The sequence below is a fragment of the Neopsephotus bourkii genome, unplaced genomic scaffold (assembly GCF_033783945.1).
Source record: "Neopsephotus bourkii isolate Nb327-2 ecotype Australia unplaced genomic scaffold, CSIRO-AGI_Nbou_v1 NB_1234, whole genome shotgun sequence".
Classification (NCBI taxonomy): Eukaryota; Metazoa; Chordata; class Aves; order Psittaciformes; family Psittacidae; genus Neopsephotus; species Neopsephotus bourkii.
Window position 1 is genome coordinate 4,217,026 of NW_026901719.1, and position 23,279 is coordinate 4,240,304.

The 23,279-nt window shown below is 39.5% G+C and overlaps 1 protein-coding gene across 8 annotated transcripts in view; it reads right to left on the reverse strand.

The window, feature by feature from the left end:
• Positions 1 to 23,279, reverse strand: part of SH3KBP1 (SH3 domain containing kinase binding protein 1) — a 226,209-nt gene that overhangs the window by 35,551 nt on the left and 167,379 nt on the right. For all 8 annotated transcript variants that reach the window (XM_061364578.1, XM_061364576.1, XM_061364577.1 and 5 more), the window contains 2 exons: positions 20,392 to 20,486; positions 1,048 to 1,149 (listed from right to left, as the gene is read on the reverse strand). In XM_061364578.1, coding sequence (XP_061220562.1) covers positions 1,048 to 1,149; positions 20,392 to 20,486 — 197 coding nt within the window. The remainder of the gene's footprint in view (positions 1 to 1,047; positions 1,150 to 20,391; positions 20,487 to 23,279) is intronic.

Below are 23,279 nucleotides of genomic sequence, written 5' to 3' on the forward strand. Positions count from 1 at the left end.
TAATAAACTCACTATGTTTTACAGTTTATGATTTCTGCCTCTTCTGGAAATCATCTTCTTTTATTATTAGGCCTAAAGCCAGGATATCCACTCTGCTATGGAACTGCATTTTCATCTCCCACAGTTTTTGCTGCTCTTCTACCTTCATTTTCAATAGTTATCATGTTAGCTTCTGTGAGTTGTTTAATAGTTGCTTTATTAAGCTTTCCAAGTGATTTAATTTTTGCCTCTGGCATCCAATTTTATTGCCAGAGACTGAAGTTGAGTGTCAGTAAGTCTCTGTTTTATCACAGAAGGCTTACACTGTCATTGTGAAATACTCATCAAAAGCCTGACTGCAATAATATATAATATCCCACTGATGACTGACAAGGTTCCTAGAAATGGAATGGACTTTTGGCGGAAGTAATCCATTACTTTATTTCAGGAAGCTGCAGGATTTCTAAATATTGTTTGGCTAATAATAATGCCATCTTTTTCAAATAAATAAAAGCTGAAAAAGCCTTCTGCATAGATTTTATACCTTCTTTTTTAATAATTCTGAGAGAGATAAAGAAACATGCCTCTGAGATACCAAAAGCTCACTGTTGTTTTTCAAATCTCACAATTAAAATTTTCCTCTTCTCGTTCTGGAACAGTGTTTGACTGCTGTCAGTCATACAGGTGGTATGTTAACTTTATATTCCATCACAGAAACAATGGAGAAGAGTTAACAGTTCTGGCCATCACTGCTCACCTGACTCAGCAAATTTTTCTGGGACCTCCAATTTCTCTCTCTTTCATACTTAGGATGCAGGATAGAGGGCTTTTCAGAGCAACAGAGTGGAGGCTGACTGACTGGATAGGCCAGTCAAACCCTTCAAAGAAACTCCGTAATATGATTTTGACTGCCCCATGTTCTCTTCATGAATGCTTTCTAACACAGAATTTCATTTCCTTTAGCGATTTTTTGTTATTAAAACTTTGTCAAAATCACATACCTGAAAAAGAATTTCATTATCTCCACTTCTGTATTCTAAAGTGAAAACGGAAGAATACATTGCTTACCTCTTTTTCAAAATCAGAAGGAAGAAGCTTGACAAAGTTATCTGGAAACACACCTCGTCTGCCATTGAGTTCTCCTTCCCACCATCCCACATCAACGCAATCCTACAAAAGATTAAAGTAACATGAAAACCACAATGTAGTTGTGTGCTGAAAAGATCTGTGTGCTGCAGTGCTCTTTTGCATAATGTCCCGCCTTTTTGCTAGAACATGACAATCTGCTGGAGTGCCAGGTTAACAGGATAATCTACCAGATAAGAACTTCAGTAATCACCCTGCATTACAGTATCACATAGACCAGGTAGAAAAGAATAATAAACATGCTGTACAAGCTCAAGAGCTTGTCAGTGTTTAAAGCAAAACACTATTTCATCATTTGATCTATTAAACCAGAAAGCATTTCCAGCATGTATGATACCACTTCTCTCCGACTTCATTTTACAGAATGACAATAACTTAATTAAACATCATAAATCCCAGGAGGTGAAAAAGCTCCTTTATTTCCCACATTTTCCAGAAAAGCTTGACACATTAGAATTATTACATTTCATCACAGTCCAATTAAGAAGGCACTACACTATTGAACAATATCAAGCATCACCTTTTTCTTCAGCACTTTTGAGCAACACAAAGCAGTCTGTGTAGCAAAACAATGCACAGCTAAATTCCTGCAATAAATCAACTACTATGTTATTGAATCTAAATGATGAAAAAATAGTACAGCTATTCTGGTCACAAATAGTAACAGTAATAGAAGCCACAACCATTCTAGAAAAGTTTGTCATTGTACCTTAATTCCTGTATGGCAAGCTTCATGATCACTATTTTTGTGTTTGCTGAAGAGAATACTTCTAGTTAAGATTTTCCACATTCTCTGAAAGCTGCAGCTGAACCAATTCACCAAAACACATAGGAAAGTCACCCGCTGTCTGCTCAGTCTTAAAACCCTTTCAGTCAGTTTTAGCAGCTGGCTCAGCCCTTGGCTGGCCAACTTTTCTATCCTCTTGAGCAGTAGCCTTAAATCTTCATGTAGTTCAGAGCCATGCAACAAATATTATACACGTCAGGCATGAGGGAAAAGGTAATCCCACAAACAGGGCATGGGTTTAACATGACAAAAACTCACCAAGGATCCCCCCATTCTATGAGAGCCAGGGCTATGCAGGGCTGGGTTTACAGCTTGGACCCTGTGTCATCTGGCAACATCAGCCTAAAGCTATCACTGCGGCACCACTGCTTCCACAGTTACAGAACTGGACTGACCAAGCCTGCTCCTGCCCGGTATATCCAGCTGTCCTGGGAGCAGCGTCACATTGTAACTACTCAAGACTTCAACACCCTGCATGTTAATATTCTAACATTTCTAACCCAACCCTCTGGAAACTCTCCCAGATTTAATGAAGTACTTCAGTTTTTCAAAAAATCACATTTCACCACTGCTCAGAAAAGGTAAGTTGAAATTTAGGAGCTGTGCTCTCTGAATACTCAGTGGCACAGATGTAGATCTGACTGTTCTAGCTTGGGGCATGGTCACTGTTCCAGGTCATCCTTCAGTGAGGATTTTCCAGCACTCACTGCTGAAGAAACTGAGTGGGCTTTTTGCCCTGAAAGGACTTTATAAAGGCTATGGAAAAATGCACAATAATATACAACGCTGGCTCATTACAATCACCTGTTTCTTCTCATTTTTCAGTACAGTGAGAGACCTAAAAAGCTGGGCATCTGGTATACCAGAATATAATGATGAATGTATGCAGGGTATCGATATAATAAAAGTAGCAAGAGTGAGCAGGTAGTTTAGGTAAAAGGGAGAGACAATGACATACACTAATAGGTTTGGACAGAGAACAAAGCTATGGAAACAGGACAGAGGCAAATGAAATAGGCCAAATATCGCAAGTCTCATATATGCTATCAAGCAACATCTCTCTGGAAACAGCATTGGATCAAGGTGTTCAGAATCTTAACATTCTCACTGTGTGAGAAAATAGCTTTAAGAACACGAAGTGGAACTTCATGTCTTAATGCTGTTTATCCACACAATTTGGCTGTGAAGGCGCAACTGTTCTGCAGTACATATAAAAGCTCCAGGGTTAAAAATGTCACATGCCTAAATCAGTCACTGTTGTAGCCATGTACAGAATCACAGAATCATAGAATAGTTAGGGTTGGAAAGGACCTTAAAATCATCTAGTTCGAACCCCCCTGTCACACTAAACCATGACACCTAAGTCTCTGTCCAACCTGGCCTTGAACATCGCCAGGGATGGAGCATTCACAACCTCCCTGGGCAACCCATTCCAGTGCCTCACCACCCTAACAGGAAAGAGTTTCCTCCTTATATCCAATCTAAACTTCCCCTGTTTAAGTTTGAACCCATTACCCCTTGTCCTGTCACTACAGTCGCTAATGAAGAGTCCCTCCCTTGTAGTCCTGCTTCAGATACTGGAAGGCTGCTATGAGGTCTCGAAGCAGCCTTCTCTTATCCAGGCTGAACAGCCCCAACTTTCTCAGCCTGTCTTCATACGGGAGGTGCTCCAGTCCCCTGATCATCCTCATGGCCCTCCTCTGGACTTGTTCCAACAGTTCCATGTCCTTTTTATGTTGAGGACACCAGAACTGCACACAATACTCCAGCTGAGGTCTCACAAGATCAGAGTAGAGGGGCAGGATCACCTCCTTCGACCTGCTGGTCACACTCCTTTTGATGCAGCCCAGGATACGGTTGGCTTTCTGGACTGCAAGCGCACACTGAAGCCGGCTCATGTTCATTTTCTCATTGACCAACACCCCCAAGTCCTTCTCCGCAGGCTGCTCTGAATCTCTTCTCTGCCCAACCTGTAGCTGTGCCTGGGATTGCTCCGACCCAGGTGTAGGACCTTGCACTTGGCATGGTTAAACTTCATGAGGTTGGCATCAGCCCACCTCACAAGCGTGTCAAGGTCCCTCTGGATGGCATTCCTTCCCTCCAGCGTATCAACCGAACCACACAGCTTGGTCTCATCGGCAAACTTGCTGAGGGAGCACTCAATCCCACTGTCAATGTCACCAACTAAGATGTTGAACAAGACCGGTCCCAACACCGATCCCTGAGGGACACCACTCGTTACTGGTCTCCAGCTGGACATTGAGCTGTTGACCACAACTCTTTGTGTGCGGCCATCCAGACAGTTCTTTATCCACCGACTGGTCCATCCATCAAATTGATGTCTCCCCAGTTTAGAGACAAAGATATCGTGTGGGACAGTGTCGAACGTTTTGCAGAAGTCCAGGTAGAAGACATCAACTGCTGTACCCCAGTCCATCAGTTCTGTAGCCCCATCATAGAAGGCCACCAAACTGGTCAGGCAGGATTTCCACTTCGTGAAGCCATGCTGGCTGTCACCAAGCACCTTGTTGTTTATCATGTGCCTTAGCATGCCTTCCAGGAGAATCTGCTCCAAGATTTCACCAGGCACAGAGGTGAGACTGACTGGTCTGTAATTCCCCGGGTCATCCGTTTTCCCCTTCTTGAAAATGGGGGTTATATTTCCCTTTTTGCAGTTGCCGGGAACTTCACCTGACTGCCATGATTTTTCAAATATGATGGCCAGAAACTTAGCAACTTCATTTGCCAGCTCCTTCAGGACCTGTGGATGGATTTCATCAGGACCCATGGACTTGTGCACATTCAGGTTCTTAAGATGGTCTCAAACCAGATCCTCTCCTACAGTGGGCCCAAGGTCTTCATTCTCACAGTCCCTGCATCTGCCTTCCAAGACTTGGGTGGTGCAGTCAGAGCCTTTGCCAGTGAAGACTGAGGCAAAGAAGTCATTCAGAACCTCAGCCTTCTCCAATCCAGGGTAGCCAGTTCTCCTGACAGCTTCTGGAGGGGGCCTACATTGTTCCTAGTCTGTTTCTTTATTCACTACGTACCTATAGAATCCCTTCTTGTTATCCTTAACATCCCTGGCCAAGTTTAATTCTAACTGGGCCTTAGCTTTCCTAACGTGGTCCCTAGCTTCCCAGACAACATCCCTGTATTCTTCCCAGGTCGCCTGTCCTTGCTTCCAGCTTTTATAAGCCTCTTTGAATTTTCCTCGGCAGCTCCTTATCCATCCAAGGAGGTCTCCTGACCCTCCTGCTGCACTTCCTTCTAGTTGGGATGCAACACTCCTGAGCTTGCAGCAGGTGATCCTTGAATATCAACCTATATCAATATAATATCATATAATATCAATATAAGGGAAGAGAATTCACTAAAAGACAGATCTGGTTTGGCTTTGTTTTGTTTTTCAAGAGCATCATCCAAAATGACTAAAGACTTCAAAATACAGCCACTCTGACCCTCATCTCATCATCTGCGTAGAATCAGTCATATGCCCTCACAATGCTTACAAAACATCCACATACTACAAAAGCACAGAGAGGAAAAAATAAGAGGAAACAAGTAGTTCTTTGTTAAGAAGAAGTGTACAGTAGTTCAAATAGAGTAGAGGATCCACTGAAAAAAGTCTGAATGTGAATGGGCAATAAAAGATTGTACAATAATACATGCATTGCAAACTAGCTTTATTGTTGTATTTCCATGAAATCATTTGTTTCAGCTGCTACAGGGATGACAGAATAACGCAAGTTAACTTAATGAGGTGTACTTAATATGAAGAGAAATCTTAAAATTACTGTTCACAATGCCTGTTCTTGTTGGTATTTTTCTGTAAGTTATAATGCATGAACTTTGGATGGTATTTGACAGAAAACAGACTAGCCTTAAAAGATCATTGCTTTTATGTTCTGGTTGGGTTTTTATAGTTACTTTTCTATTTTAAGCTTTTTATTTAGTCCACCTCATCTCCTGAGATAGAGTATGTGCTAACTAAATACATGAGCTAAATAGCCTGGTTTCTTGCATCATGTCTGGTTTGGGGGTTTGTTTTCCCCCTCACCCCTCCACATCTCAATATTTTACTCTGATATAATCTGTTCCTGATCTACAGATGCAGGCACCAAACAATTCTGCCATTCTTTTTCTGGTTGTTTTCTCTCAAGCTCAATCTGTGCATTTCTCCTGTGTTCTCCCTTCTTTCTCTTTAGCAGGATGGCCTTTACCAAGGACCTTTACCAACCTTTACCAAGGTTTTCCAGACCTTCCTGGGAGTTATATAGCAGGTATTTACTGGTTTTGTTAGACTGTCAGGCTTTTGTTAGTGAACAGGGCTTATTCCTGACTCGCTGATGTTTTCAAAATATCCACTAAATGAACACAGGGCTCCATGAAGGACCAAGATAATCAGCTAGTCATGCATGGCATGGGAAGGTGCTGTGCAGGATATTATTCTCACTGCAGAGCCAGCACCCCTCATTTCTGATGTGAAGGCGCCCTCCCACTTGGCTCTATCTACTTGCACAGCCTAGTAATCAGTGCACTCAAGTGTTCTATCACATGGTGTGTTTTATAATGCCCTCCACCCCCTATGCTCCTAATCTGAAATTGCCAAAACATTTATGACCCAATTTAGATTTTGAAAAATATTGAGAATAATTCAAGCGTCCATGAAATGAAAAGCTTCTGCTTCAGCTGATACCACAGCCTAGTGCTAGCTAATAAACCTGATTAAACAACACATGACATCGCATACATTCTTCTTAGGTCGGATTTTTTTATGCTCTTAGGAAACACAAATCTTACTCCTACTTCTTCATTTTATTAATACACATGAATGTCGTATTCAATGCTCTGTTTAAAGCTCATTTGTTTTCATGAAGATGTTGTTTGCATTACACAGTCATTAATCCCAAACAGCTGCAGGTTCGCTTTTTATTCTTCTCCAGCTTGTTGGTCAGGCTTATGCAGCCAATAACCAGGCTGGATTTTCATAAAGTAAATTTTCAGGCAGTTTCTCTTTAATTTTCTCATTTACTGTATTTGCCAGAGGAGGCTTCTGTGTCACTGAGCAAAGGGATACAGAGCTCTCAGAAATTAAAAGCTACAGATGAGATCTGGTGAAGAATCTCGGTGTTGCAGAGTGCCATTTTGCTACCCACAACTGCAGGCTTGGTCTGCTTCAGTAGCCTCTGGAAACCCATGTATGATGCAGGCAGCAGGTAAGTCTTCATCATGAGACAGACAACCATACAAGGGTATCTGAGTTACAGCTGCACAAGCTGCCTCAAACACTAACAAATGACAGAGCTATGAAGCACAATCAAGGCAACGTGACTGAAACTATGTGGCTGCCTGTGAACACTGACCAAAAGATACTTCAGTACTTCCAGATGCCCATCAGCCACACAATCCGAATCATATTGCCTCTTTTAATATATCTGCGTATGTTCAAGGTCAGCAAAATGGCTGTCACTTCAAAATGCAGGTTTTATTAAAAAATTGTTAAGCTATTACCATCCACTATTAGTATTCCAAAATGTATTAACAAAGTGGATCTCTGCCTTATCTCCATGTTATCCTGCCAGACTTGTAACAGTGTAAACAAAAATCAGATGCTGAAAAATACCAAAAGTTCTATGAAAATATATATCCCAATTACTGAAAATGTATTTTGGTTTACTATAAGAAAAGGAAAACAAAAGATTTACAAAACTGAAAAGTAAGACACAGCAAAAAAGCAGAAATTGTGTTTGACAGATACTAGAGTTCATGCAAGTTAGGTTGTAGCTGGGCCAACATTTAGCTACTGTAAAAATCAACTCCTACCAAAGCTTGACTCAGAGACTGTACTCATTGACTCATTGCAGTAACAGTGCAAACAAACACCTTACAGAATTCCACTGCCAGTTCACATTGCCAATTCTGTTTTCATGGTTCAGGCAGGGGCAGATTCATGAAACAAAAATCCAGAGGGAAATTTTAGCATTTTTTTTACTGAAACACAATTATTGGCTTTATCCTCATTTCCAGTGAAGTAGAATTATAGAATCATTTAGGTTGTTAAAGACCTTTAAGATCATGGAGTCCAATCATTAACCAGCACTGCCAAGTCTCCCACTAAACCACACCTGTAAGTGCCACATCTACGTGTCTTTTAAATACCTCTCCAGTGATGATGACTCCACCACTTCCCTGGGCAGCCTGTTCAGTGCTTGACAAACTTTTGAAGGTGAAGAAATGTTTCCTAATGTCCAATCTAAACCTCCCCTGACACAACTTGAGGGCATTTCTTCTCATCCTATCACTTGTTACTTGGGGAGAAGAGACCAACACCCTCCTTGCTACATTCTCCTTTCAGGTAGTCGTAGAGAGAGATGAGGTCACCCCTGAACCACCTTTTCTCTGGGCTAAACAACCCCAGTTCCCTCAGCCACTCCAGTAGCGATAGGGTGCAATTCCAGTAGTCTCTGCCTCTCAGACTCCCTGATACTCCTCAACCCACCCACCTCCTCCTGGAGCCCCTGGTTGACCTGGCAGGCCCTTGTGCATGAACTGTCACACAAACTGCAGCGCCATACCCTTGCTGCCACACCATGCCCCTGTTTGCCAACCCTGCTGGTGGCACTCCTGGTCACTAGTGCTCCCCCTAAGGGCTTCTTTTATATGTGGGGGGAGCTTGGCCACTTCTGCATCTGGCCCTGCTCAGTAGTTTTGTTTCAAAATCTTGTCTGTGATTAACCCAAATGACCTTTCAGAGAATGAAGTTGGAAGGGAGGAGAGGCAAAATGAAAGAAGGACTGAAAAACTCTTCTATGGCAGAATCAACATCCATTCTAATTCCAAGCTCATCAGATCCCAAATAAGAGATAATAAACTCAATGCACTGGATTTATTAGCAACATTCATTTGTGGTAAGTATTAGGGCAAAGAATTAAACAAAACATAGTGAGGAGAAAGAGATGTTGAGGAATTTTTGAGGAGAAATTTTTAAACTTTACAGTATTTGTGACAAATATTAAACAAAATATAAGGTACTAAAATGTCAACCTGCACTCGCATTCTTATGCTGTCAGAAAATTATTGTAAGAGGGTAAACATGGGAGAAATGGCAACTACCAGAAAAAAACTAAGAAAAGGCTTTGAGGAGACCTTAGAGCAGCCTTCCAGTGCCTAAAGGGGGCCTACAGAAAATCTGGAGAGGGGCTTTATGTACGGGCATGTAGTGAGAGGACAAGGAGTAATGGCTTTTAGCTGACAGAGGGGAGATTTAAATTAGATATTGGGAAGAAGTTCTTAACTCACTATGAAAGTGATGAGGCACTGGAACAGGTTGACCACAGAAGTTGTGGTTGCCCCATCCCTGGCAGTGTTCAAAGCCAGGTTGGACAGAGCCTTGGGCAACATGGTCTAGGCATGAGGCATCCCTGTCCATGGAACTGGCTGATCTTTAAGGTTACTTCCAACCCAAACCATTCTACGATTCTATGAAGAATAAGAGGGAGAAACCTATCCCTCATGAAATTAGAAATGAGACATGCAAGTTGTGAGGAAATAATCTGAATAAACCAGACCTTTTTATTTATTTATTTCCCCCCCTCAGAAAGGAAATTAGAAGAATAGAAAATAAGAAAACCAAATAAAAACCAAAACCCAATAATAAGATAAGAAAGAGAAGGACAAAGCTCAACTCTGAAACCTATGTCTGTGGTGACTAAAAGACTAAAAGGATGGAGTGGGGAAAAGAGAAAGTGATGCATGACTAGAGAGACCATATAAAAGCCGTGCAAAGACATTTTAACATACAGGCAAAGAAATTTTCCATTTGGAGCACCATATTTTTCATCCTGTTACTAAATGCAAGTGAAATATAGTGAAATACATAAGTAGGGTTGACAGCATAAGATCAATTCTTAGTCTCCTTTTAGCAACTGCAGAGATCCTGTAGCTACTCATACCAGCTAAAAAAAAGCTATAAAACACTGGAGTCTTGCTTCCTCCTCTTCTGGGTGAAAGAATCATGACACTGTTTGGTCTCTTATTCACACAGTATCTTACGTTTGCTTAGTAGCAAAACTACTGCTCTTGTATTAAAACAAACCCGATGCTGTTCCTTCCCTCAGCACTCTCAATCCAACTGTAAAAAAGCAGGAGCTGGTGGAGATAGAACAGAAAGCCCCAGCATAAAGCATCTTATACAATGCAGTCTTACAAATACTCTGCTCACTGCAGAGAAGCAGCTGTACTAGACAGACACTACTGACAAGACGCCAGCCCTAGTCATCTCTCCAGCATAGGAGTACAGCTGGTTTCAAGACAAGAACAAACTTCCCCTTAGTTGAACACCATTGCTGGTTTTCTTTGGTGGCAAAAGAGATGACAACAGAGGTTGATAAGGCAGAGCTGTCAGTCCCCAATAACTTAATCTCCTCTTTATTAGCTGATGTCACACTGCTGTGACAATCAGTTGTGAATGCTCCATCCCTGGCGGTGTTCAAGGCCAGGTTGGACAGAGACTTGGGTGTCACGGTTTAGTGTGAGGTGTCCCTGCCCGTGGCAGGGGGTTTGGAACTTGATGACCTTAAGGTCCTTTCCAACCCTAACTATTCTATGATTCTATGATTCTAGACCATGAAATTGAAAGATGCAAGTTCATACCCAGCAAGTGGCACGTGTCTCTCACACTGAGCCCTGTCCCAGCTACGAGCCTGACAGTGAAAGATTGCCTTGTCAGGCAAATAGGACTGAACTCTCCCTCCTGGAAACACAGCTTCACAGGCTTGCCTGCTGCTCCAAGTAGGCAGGAGTTTCATATACCCCAAAGACTGAGGGGTTTTGATTTTATATAATGCTCTCTCTCTTAATAACCAGGCTTGGTTATTACAGAAGGATTTATTTCTAGCCCATGCTGCTACTTGCAATCAAGGATCAAGCCGGATGAAAGGATCGCAAAGGCAACCAACATTTTCTCTGAAAGTGGAAAGCAGCACTTCTGGTTGTGAATGTATTTACAATAAAAACTCTTATGGATTTTTTTTCCATTATTTTGCTGGGAGTCAATAAAGCATACACATGACTATAATATTTATATAAGATATGCACCAATCAATTTCTTCCAATTACTATGCACTGGTTTACTTTTCCTCCTTTTTTCTTCCGGCCAATTACAGGAGTTACTGTGTGCTATGAGAATATTCTTATCACTTAAACAAAAACCAGCAGCTACTTGTCCCTCTGTCCACTAATTATATTTTTTCTTCTGCCTGTGTTCAGAATCTGCTGCACTTGCACCTAGACCACTGCTGAAGCCAGCTGCAGTCTTTCCACAATGGATAGCCGACCTCATAACTTAAACAAAAACAAGACACCTTCAATGTGAACAAATGTGTCTATAGCAGTTTTCAAGACATCATCCATACACACAGATACCTGTAACTGTCCTGGGTTCAGCGCTTAAACCATGGCAGTAACATATAAAGGCTTCTGAATTTGAAGATTAAAGGCCTCATAGAAAGAGATATCTGAAGAACAAGCACTCTGCCAGTCAGCTCATACTGCATCAGATCTACAAGAATACAACCTTGTCATTGGGGTGAAACAAGAAAGTCAGGTTAAAGCTGGGTGAAAAAAGCAGCTTAATCATATTTAAGAATGTGGGTTGGTTGGTGATTTTTTTTTTTTTTTTTAGATTTCTTGCTAGATTCACTATCACGATGCTGAAACCAAGACATGTCAAAACCCAAGACATATCAAAATCCAATTTTATTTTAAAAGCCAGAAAAAAACCTCATTTTAGAGTCTCCATAAATTCTCATAAAACTTGGTAAAATACCTGTGAATGAAGGAAACATCTCTCCAGAGGCTTACATTACACCTACTTTGTGCTATCTAAGACTATTTAAAATGATCAAGCTTAGTTACTTATTAAGCTCAGTTACTGGAATTGAGACTTCAAAGTATAGTGAAAATTTGTTAAACAGTTAAAAAATAAATGGCTATGATTTAAAGCATCTGGTTAGTGATCAAGGACTCTTCAGCGAAAACATCATTTTAAAATCTGGCAACAAGGAAGAATGGATCTCTCAACAACTACCTAATCCAAGATCATTTAGATAAAAGAGACAGTCCAATAGACAATAAATTAGTTTTCTGAGGCAGTTCTGGAGAACACCCGTTTCCCCTTTACATACACTTTCTTGCAAATACTCATGGATTATGAAATACGGAAAGAAAAGTATGAGAAGAAACCTCCCACTGTGGGTCTATTTGGCTCCTAACCTAACGATTTATCCCTCAGGTCCTCAGCCTATGTCCCAAAAGCCCCATATCCTGCATGGATCATTCCCAGCTCCTGTCAGCTCTCAGGCCCAAGCCATTAGGACCTTGCATCTGATAATAACAGTTGCATCTTTTAAAGCTTAAAAAATCAAATAGGCAAGCAGCTATATTTTTCTTTATCCATGAGGTCCAAGGCTCTACTAAGAGTTTACTGTGTCAATATTGTACAGAAGGAAATGGGAGAGACCATCAGAAATCAGATATGATTTCAGCTGTGTTTACACTACTCTTTCCAAGTAGTGTTTTTTACTGGAAGGCACAACCTCTCCAGAAGACACAGTCTGTTCAAGAATTGGCCCAAGTTATTGGGCCCTGCTAAAAAAAAAGAAACTGTCTGAGAATAATGAATGACCTGCCCTACACAGGACATTGGAGGATGTAGCAGACCAGATATATTTTGTCTGTTAAATCTGTTTCAGGCTAAATCTAACCTTTTGACTTTAGACTCTGTGACTAAATAGTTTCATCAGTAGTGAAGCTGAAATGCTTTGCTGAAATATTTGTACAAACAGGAAAATTTATGTTTCTCATTGAACTAAACAATCTCTTCTGGGGATTCATTTCACTTGCAATGCTCAGTCAGCAGAATATCATGGAGAAATAAATATGTTCCACATCATAAAACTCTAGCACTCCAATATTCAAATTAAAACTAAATTAGCCAACACAAACACAAAAGGTGCTGCTAGTAATTTATTAGACATAATTTATGCCTCTGATGAGCCAAGATAAAATACTTATGTAATTACATTTGTTATATTTAGAAAGATTATAAAAACAAAAATATTTGAAGGATTATTTAATGCTATTACTACTTAGGTCACAGGCATCTTAGGACCAGGGTCCTAATTACAATTACTAATCACTTGGCACTATTTGTGCACATTTACTTTCCCTTTAAATAGCTGTCCCTACCCTGAAACAGTTGGACTTCAGATAATACCACGAAACCAGCAGGTGAACTCAGCATTCACGATAAAAGAAAAGATGAAGCTAAGCAGTGAGTCTAAAGCCCACATTGTGAGCAATAATCACAGCTTTCCAGATGCCTCAGCATTTCAGTGATAACGTTTGTAATCACAGGGTAGCACAAAAATGTCTATCTTTAAATGTGTCACCTTTTTTAGATTAGCTTGGCTGTGTTAAACATACTTACAAATAAACCTAACTCTTTCCAAACGATGCAAATCTTGAAGCATTGCATGCATGGGGGATCCTACCAGTTCTCCTACATAGCCTGGCATGAACTTCCATTTGTCAAAATTAAAATTCCTAGGAACAACAGCATCCCTTCCTCTGAAGGCACTGTTGTAGCACTGCAATCAGTGATAACAAGAACAGGAAAAAAGAACTTCAGTGCATACCTAAAAAAAATATTAATATTATAAATATACTAACAAGAACAACATTCAAGTGCCAGCTTCTCCCCTCTCTCCTGCACTAATCTCAGGCTTCACAGCTTATTTAAGTGCTCAGCTCAAACATTAGCATTTCAGTAATGTTTCTAAAGATACCAGTGAAATGTAAGCTGCACATGGTACCTTATTAAACATTATTGTCAGGCTTTATCTCTACACAGACCTTACTTAGTGCCTCATTGCTAATCACAGCAGCCAATAAATGCTGCAAGATAGGAGTAAGCATTAAAATTTATGTATAAACATTTAAAAGTCTTGGCTAAGGACAAGGTTCAGGCAAGAAGAAAAAAGAGAGGACAATTACTCACAGTCTGTTTTCCCTATAACTTACTGACTATATCAAATTATTTTAGAAAATCAACATATTTATTTGATCATCAGTGTCCCTACAAGTTTTATATAGCTGCTTTATATGACTCATATGAGGAAACACTCATACTTCTATGCAATGACACAAGTCTTACCCCATGCACTTGCCACACATATTAGCATGTCAAAAGGATCTCATTCTGCAGGAATTCTGCTACCATCCCATATGCCACAGTGTCTTGAAACCCAGCAAAACCCCAAACTTTCTCATTCCATTAGGTCAAAACTTTCAGACGAAAGTCTCAGGTTAGGGAAAAGTGACTCTACCACTAAGCCAGTCTCTTGGCAGGCTGTTGACTGCAGGAGCAATCCTGCTCCTCAACTCACCCTTTCCTACTCACACGTCCCCATGTGTGCTGCAGCCAAGGTTGCCAGATGCAAGGCAAAAGGACAGAAGCAGAACCATCCCTTTCAGCAGCCACTTACCATCAATCACATAAAACTGCACCCTCAGCATGCACACTTCACAAAATAATTTCTTATATGCAATCAGCAACTTTGGTACAAGCAGGTTTCTCAACCAGCTAAGGAGGCAGGATGTCTTGGGAGAAAAACTAGCGCCGAGTACAGCACAGAGGGCAAGGAACACAGAAAGCAGATAAGGTATGGCTATTAGGTCTGGCTAAAGATGAGTTGAATAATTCATGGTTATCTCAGGAGAGAAAAGGGCATGAACTGAGGCCCTTTATGGTATTGTTCTCTTAGAGGGAAATACCTATTTATCTGCAAAGGAAAGCAAGAAATGCTGTTATCGTTTACATGCTATTCTTCAAACGCAAAACATCATAAAAGCTCTCTTAAAGCTGGACATTATTTGATTTATTTACTGTATTCCTTTCAGTTTCTGTATGCAGGATTGTTCCAGAAGTTACAAATGCTCAAAATACCTTGTATTAAAACCCAAATAGGGGCATCTGCGTGACCGGATGTCTAGTGTCAACAAAATCCACTGTGCTGCTCTGACAGAAAGCCATTTTTGTTTTATTAAACCAGATCATATTGTCCCCTGCATAACCTTTTTTTTTGGTATTGTTATATTAGTGAGCTCATTTCCAAAAATGAAATAAAAGCTTTTAGCTGTCAATCAATGAAAAAGAAAATTATCTGAATGACTATTATGAAATATGACTTTTTTCCTTCCTTCAAAAGAGACAAATTTTAGCTACCATACTTTTGCTTTGAGAATTTCTGTTTTCTTGGCCACTTAGGTTTATTGTTAATGATCTCAAATATTACCACTTTTTTTTTTTTATTTATTTTTTACCCATAGAGGAGAAAATACTGCAAATTCCACCTTAGTATGGAAAAATGAGCGACACTATATATCTATTTGATCCTATGGAAAGAAAAACTGAGAGTCTTCTAATTCTTTCACATCATTCTATAACCAAAGGTTGTAAAATATGTGCATGCTGTTTGTAATTAAAATTGTACAGAAAAAAATAAGCAATGGAGAAAAACCCCACAGGAACAAATGCAGGCAACAGGGAGGTTTGTACCCTAGTGACACCACAACCTAATGAAACATTCAATTAAGTGTCAGCTAGCATCCCCTGTCACACTGTTCGGCTCCTGCTCCTTCCCCTGCTCTTGGTCTCAACTCACTGCCAAGACTCTTGTACACAATACTTACTAATTTCATCCCTTTCGGAGCTTCCTGCATCTGTGAAAGCAGCTGTTTTCCTTCACAGCCCTACCCAGCTGCATGTGCCTTGGCAATCACTCCACTAAAGAAAGTGCTCTGGACAGTTACCTCCTGCACCATGAGAGCATTTAAAGATCTTGTAATAGAGAAAGAAAACCAGGAGAATTGTTTAGGTGAAAGGGCCATACTTAGGTAACTGTCTATAAATAGAAATTAAGTGCCTAATGACTGCTCTAAGACTTGGAAAATACTAAGCACTCTGCATAAGGACAGATTTCATACTCTAACATGGACAGATGCACAGAGCAGTCATTGCAACATTGAAAACATGACATTATGAAAGAAACTATCAACACTGAATCTCATTTAATTGTCTCTTTACATCCTTCTACTCTCCTGTGCTTAATTTTGTGTCTTACCACTTGATTGCATGTGCTTCAGGGCAGAGGCTCACTAAATGTACAGCATTTTGAACCACAAAACTTGCAAATTTACCAGTAAAAGTATATAATTAATAATAACACCAAAAATCAAATACTAGCTTTGCAAAAACTGATGGCCATTATTATGCTTATTTTAGAAACTAGGTTTATGGCTCTTTTTTCCCCAAGATAGAATTAAGCACTATAAATTGGATTGCTATGAAATATCTGGATTGTCACTAAATACCTAGACCGATAATTTGTCATGTCTTTCAGTAGTGACAGGCATTACACTGTTGTGTCTTTGATGATACCAATGAACCAACTTTCACAGTACTATCTGAAAAGCATCCACAAGAGTTTGGGAGCCTCTATGTGACTGTTGCTTTCTCTTTCACCCCATTAATCCTTCAGACATTTTTGATGAATTCACAAGGAGGCTGGACACCCTCCATGAAACTTGCTTCCCCATGAGAGCTCCTTTGCAAAATCAGAAAGGACCTCATACCATGTTCATCCATCAGTTCAGTGCAACGCATTTCTACCACTAATGGCATTTATGGCATTTAATGGCTGTTATCCTTTAGCACAAGAAGAAAGGTTTTGCAATCCAGGTAGGTGGAGGCTAAAGGAAAAGTTAGATGGGGTATGCAGATGAAGCATGGCACAAGATTATTATTCCAGCTGATATATTGACATCTATTAATTACAAGTTTATTTATTTTCCTGGTTTATTGCCTTGAAGATGAAGCTTTTACCTTCTTTTACAATTCTGAGCAATATTTTCTGGTCTTTTATCTTTAAATATTTTGCATGAAGAAACTAAGGGGCTACCATTTGTCCACTATAATTTTCAGTAATAAATAAATAAAACCTTTTCTATGTATGTACAAGGGTATCTGCTTCACTGGGGAAAAGCAGGAGAGAAAAACCTTTTCCAGAAATTTTGGAATACATTTATGTGAACTTAATTTCGGCTTTTTGTATAGTTTTTTAGGTAGATTTTAACCTATGATACTGACAGTTCTGACTAGTAAATGATCAGCCCCCACTGATTCACTTCAGTGTTTAAAAAAATTTTATTAGCACATTCTACAAGTGACTGGGGAAGTCAATTGTGATTCAGCAAATTTATTCAAAGTATCCTCTGGCTATTTCATAAAACCCTGATATTCAAATTCCCTTACCAGAGAAGACTATAAGAAACATCTGATCAGCTTTTGATTCAATACCTCAACATCCATCAAAAGAGAGTGAGAACTTGAAACAGATTCTGCAAAGGCCACGACAAAAAAACATTGGTTTGTTCTTTGTATTATGTATATATTTGATAGTCAAGAGACAAAGGGATGTTTATAACTAATTTAGCTGGAAGGCACAGAAATCTGATATAATCTTATCCCTTTTACCTGCAGGGGCGTGGTTAAAATGGTGGGTTTGAATTCTGCATTTACTGAGACTACTCCTTAGCAATTCTTTCCACAAAATAAAGGTTTAGCATTTTAGGATGAATACCAGACTAACAGCTCCCTCACACACAAATTCTCACGTGAGTGCACAAATACACAGGCTCTCCTAGTAACTTATCATTTAGCTCTTTAAGTCATTCCCTTTCCTCATAGCACCTACCAGGTGCTACCTCATCTTCATTTTAAGATTATTATTTTGCATTATTTTCATGACATTTCTCTCCCATTCCTGTGTTACTCATTCATTACTTCAGCCACTTCCATACATTCCCACTAATGCAAATTTAGTTCAAGTTAAAATTGTGAGTCTTCAACATTCCTATAGACCCAACTGTGTGAAAATGATCAGCATAGTGAGGGACTTCTCATACTGACAATTTATATACTTTCTGATTTTACTGACTTCAACAGGATACATATATGATAGTGCATCTGTGGTTGTGGAAAGTACTTCGACATCCATTACTTTCTTTAAAAGTAATGGGTCTAGGTAACTGGGAAGAATAAATTCTGTATAATGCTCTCCAGCATTGAAAGCAAGCCCTGCAAAACAATTTCCTACAAATCGATTAAAAGACACTGTAATCTGATAACAAAGCAAACCCATGGTAATAGCTTCTGAAGTACTCCATAGATTTCTATTTAATTCCTCTCAGTTGGTATGGATCACTGGTCACAGAAAGGAGACTCTAAGCACGGCGATTTCAATTCCAGGTAAAAGTTAACTCTCTAGCAGAAGCCACTGGTGGGCAGAAAGGCGAGACTGACCTTGTTATTGCTGACGAAGAGAAAGATGTCAACAGACACCTAATTCAGAAGATCTGGACTCAAATAAAGTTACTACATTGCGTGGTAGAGCATGGAGGAGACCCCACTGTTTTCAGAACTATACATCAAGGACCTTGACTCCACATCACTTGAATTTTATTTTTTAAACTGCGCATTAAAAACAGATGAAAAAACCCCACAAGTCTGACTGCAATGAGGTCTGCAAACCACAAAAGGAACTGCAGAGTGCCTCCTTGTTAAGCACTATTTATTCAGTATCTCAGATTAGTTCCGACACAGCATAAAAAAACATCCACGGAGAAATGTCAAGCCTTTTTTTTGTTGAGATTCCCCACTCTAGAGGCATGGTTTTATGTGATTGCTCATAGGCATGTGACATACCAGAGGAAAAAAAAAGAAAAAAACTGAATAAGGTATCTGCAGTGGCTTGCTGCCATCAGGCTGGAGAACAGAAGGACAAGGGGATATACTAGAAACTATACCGACGAACTTCTCACTGCACGATTGTGAGATCTGATCAATTCAGTCAAATCGTCAGCTATTATAAAAGACAAATATCTTTTCATTGTGGGGCAGAGCAGCAGGAAGAAAAAAATAGGGAAAATCAAGCACATGAAATCTCTTATGAAAGCCTCAGTAAAGTCATGGTCTCTTTGTCTGCATATACTGAAGAACATAGCTCCATCTGGAGACTAGCTGTCTCAGAGAGTTAAATCAACCCAGTCAATATAGCGTAAAGTGGACAGGAACAGTGTCTTAAATGCCACTTCCATGATCAGAGACACTGTTTAATACTCACACAAGAACATTCTAAATCAGGCAAAGCCAAACTGTTTTCAAGACAAGCTAAAGAAAAAATCATGGAGAGCAAGTTATTGTAGGATATTCAGCGTACACAATTCCTTTATAAAATTTGCAGTTCCTCTTCCTGACAAACATCTGGTTACTTTTCCTTGGTTAGATGTATATTCTTCAGGACAAAGATATCCTCTAGGATTGCAAATGGCTTAGCATATAGCAAACACTGCCCCAGATGTACTTCTCCAGGTTTCTGGGGGTTTCTGCCCAGGTGACAAAATGCTCAGTCAAATAACAATTTCTTATGAAACTTATCAACTATTGAATTAATTCTTTTACTTTCATATAAGCACAAACAACAGCAGCACTACTGTACACATCATTACGTCATCTTCATAATGCAAAAGCCATGGCCTTTTCTAGTTTGTAGCTTCTTTTTTCTTTCTCTCCCCTAATACTTATGTCCAGCAGTCAAAAACATTTAAGCAAACTACAAAGTCTTTGAACAAGAGCAGGAAATAAGGTGCATATAAACTATAATCTGTTCTTTGTAACATGGTGCACAGATCTTCTAAAAATAAAGCCAACTGCTTACTCACCATCTACTGTATAGTTTTTGGAGATTCAACATAAATCCTGGGACTGGTGTTTCATTTCTAATCTTGAATAATTTCAAGTATTTTTAAAGAAAATAACACAGATTTAAAATTATTTAATATATCATCTTTTTCTGTTTTACCATAGTGTTAGGGTGGCTACATTTTAAATAAATGTTTAGCTCATCAAGCTAATAGAGACACATTATCTCCATCTAACCCAAAAAATCTAATTCACAATTCCTACATGATAACACACACACCTAACAGAGATGTTCAAAGCTCCTGCTTTCATGAGCCTTCCAGTTAATTTTCTAGATTTTATGTCTGATACAGGGTTCAATTTACAATTTATGTATGCAGATCTGCCAGCAGATTCAAATTTCAATTAGATGTATGAACATGTAGACTCAAGAGTACATGTTTGCTGTTCTTCACTTAACATCATCAAGGTAAGGCTCTAAAGCACAAAAAGAAGGGAGATACAGGCTCTGAAGTCTATGTAGTGTTTCAGTGTCAAACTAACATTGTTTTAGACAGGACACTGTCAAAGGCACAAAAAGGGATTTTATAGCAATTGAATTATTTTGATTTTAAAAACTGGATCCCTGCTCATAGGGAAAAAAAAATACTGCTTTTACCTTACTAATAAGTGTGACGACATCACCTTCTCGGATTGTGAGTTCATCATCATTCTGTGCTTCATATGGAAATATCACTTTGCAATACTCCTTGGCTGAAAGGAAGAACATCCAATAAGATAAATTATCACTTTTAAACAACTGCTTATCCAAGGGTGAAAATCTTCATAAAATATTCCACAAGTGCCTCCTGCTCCTGCTTTATTTTCTTGCCATCTTTCTCTTTGTATTTTAGACCTTCATAAATATATGAAATATTCAAAAACCTGACACTGATGAGCATTCCTGCACACATCATCCAGGGAGTTGGCTCTGTAGCCCCTAGAACCATTATCTCAAACGAAATTGCTCCAGACAGCAACGTGCCACAAAGCATTTCCCTTAGAGTAAGCCTGCACCTGACACTTGCTTCAGTAGTTCTACTGGTATGGCATTCCACCGGATCACAAAAATTGGAAGCATAAAAGACCCAGCATGCTGACACAGCTTATCTATCCCCTAATGTGAAGGAAAGCAGGTATTTCTGAATTTATAAAGATGGTAAAATAATAAATCACTCATTAATAAAGTTAAAGGCATTCATAAATAAATCTTCTGTACACTCAGCATAAAAGAAGAGGTTTGAATATTAGTCTAAAGCTTCCTCTTCCCTTTTGCCTTTACCGTCTATAAATAAAGGCAACATCTCACCTTTCATCTGGAAAATACAGAAGCCAGCACTCCTACTTAGAACTCATAAAAAGCAGTTGTCATGAAAAGCAGTTACTTACAACGTGTCGCTGTGCAACAGACAAGTATGTCAATGCGCCTTACAAATAAAAAGGGAATATGTATTCCAGCTGTTAAATAATGTATAAAAATATATAATACTCTAAGACAGCAGGTTTAAAAGACCAAAGAACACACACAGATATTCCTGGACCCTTTGTAGAAGGGCATGTGACTATGTAGAAGTGTTCTCCTCACTTTAAATGTCTCAGTTTTGATGACCTCTATATCTAGTCAACTGTCATGTTTGATGCAGAGAAATAGCTACTTGCAGGCCACAGAAATACAAATTAATTTGAAACAACAGAACCTATTTCTTTACACTTACTATATAGAAAACCTGCATTATAACACTTGGGTGTTTGAGGCTCCACCAGGGCACGGAGGACACAGTGACAGATACATTGCACAACCTATGGAAGAGCCAGGTCCCTCTGGAGCGCAATTTGCACTGACATACAGTAAATCAAAACGTTCCTCTGCCTAACAAGAACTGTGTGGATCACGCTGCAACAGAGCTGGGTCTGGAACGGTCTAGAGTGACTGGACAAAGTCAGTTTCAAACTTCTCCTAAGGAAATGATAGACCAACACAATTCAAGTACGTAAAACCAAAGATAATAGGACTCAAAGTAATATGAAACTTAAAATTAGATTAATAAAAGCAGAGATGAATAGCTTATGTCACTTTGGTACTAAAATTGTCCTTAACACAGCACAATACCACAAGGGGATTTAGAAGACCTTAATTTCAGCAGTTATGTTTAGATAGGAAGGAGGAAAAGATAAAAGGAAACATTAATTTCAGACACAGCACTGCAAAGACCACACTGGAACTTGTTGAACTTGGGTTTTTTCCAAGTGAATTAAAAAAAAACCCAACAAAAACACGATCAAAAAACTAAAGGTCAAAACAATATATATACCCCATTACAAGCCTGGCAAATAGATTTAAGTCATGGAATAACAGAATCATGGAGTCATAGAATCATTTCTGTTGGACGGGACCTTAAAGATCATCTAGTTCCAAGCCCCCTGCCATGAGCAGGGACACCTACCACTAGACCAGGTTGCTCCAAGCCCCATCCATCCTGGCCTTGAACACTGCCAGGGATGGGGCAGCCACAACTTCTCTGGGCAGCTTGTTCTAGTATCTCAACACCCTGACAGTAAACAATTTCTTCCTAATATCTAATGTAAATCTACCCTATTGCAACTTAAAACCCCTGTCCTGTCCCTACCTGCCATTGTAAAAAGTCCCTTTCCATCTTTCTTGTAGGCCTCTTTTAGGTAGTGTAAGGTTTCCCGAAAGCCTTCTCTTCTCCAGGCTGAACAAATCAAATTAAAGCTTCAAATAAGATACCAATATGAAGCATCCTTCAACTATAGATGATAAAACTTATTTTTACATTTGACATCCACGGCTGGGTTTATACATCAATCGATGGCTCTTCAAGAAGCCTCTTTATTTCCTTTGACCTGAAGACATCTTAAAAAATATACCTGTTAATAAAACCCCAACAGCAGACAACTTTGAAACATTAATGATGGAGAAAAGACAATACTCATGAGCTGTTCCATTCGCATTTATTAACTCAACAATATTTTATTTGGTCACACCACAGAGTCTCTCCCTGTAAACTCACAGCTGCTGCAAAGCAAAGAAGAACAACCTGCCATAGGAATGGGCATTGCTCAGGGAACTGAGTGAGCAGATAAACCTTACAACGTAAACAGGCTGGATCTAATGTAGGATATTCAGCTTCTGGCCCAGCATATTCTGAACTGAGAGGGCTTGGGCTATGTATAACCCCATTTGAAAATACGTATCCTTGGTTACATTCTGTGATTTTGAACTGTACTGTTCCAACTAGACTAGGTACAAAGATGACACAACAATAAGCATCTTCTCTGCCCATGCCCCTCCTAGTCCCGTCCTTTGGAAGAACAAAGCCATTGCTAGCTTCTCTAACAGACCCCAAGAGCCGAGGGTGACATGCAATTCCCCTTCCCAGCACCATCGTTGTAGCTCAGAAGTTGGAAGAAAAAGCTAGAACTAGATATTTATTACAAGTGATGTGTCACTGCCCACACTCTGTTGAGGAAAAAGTGTCAGAACCA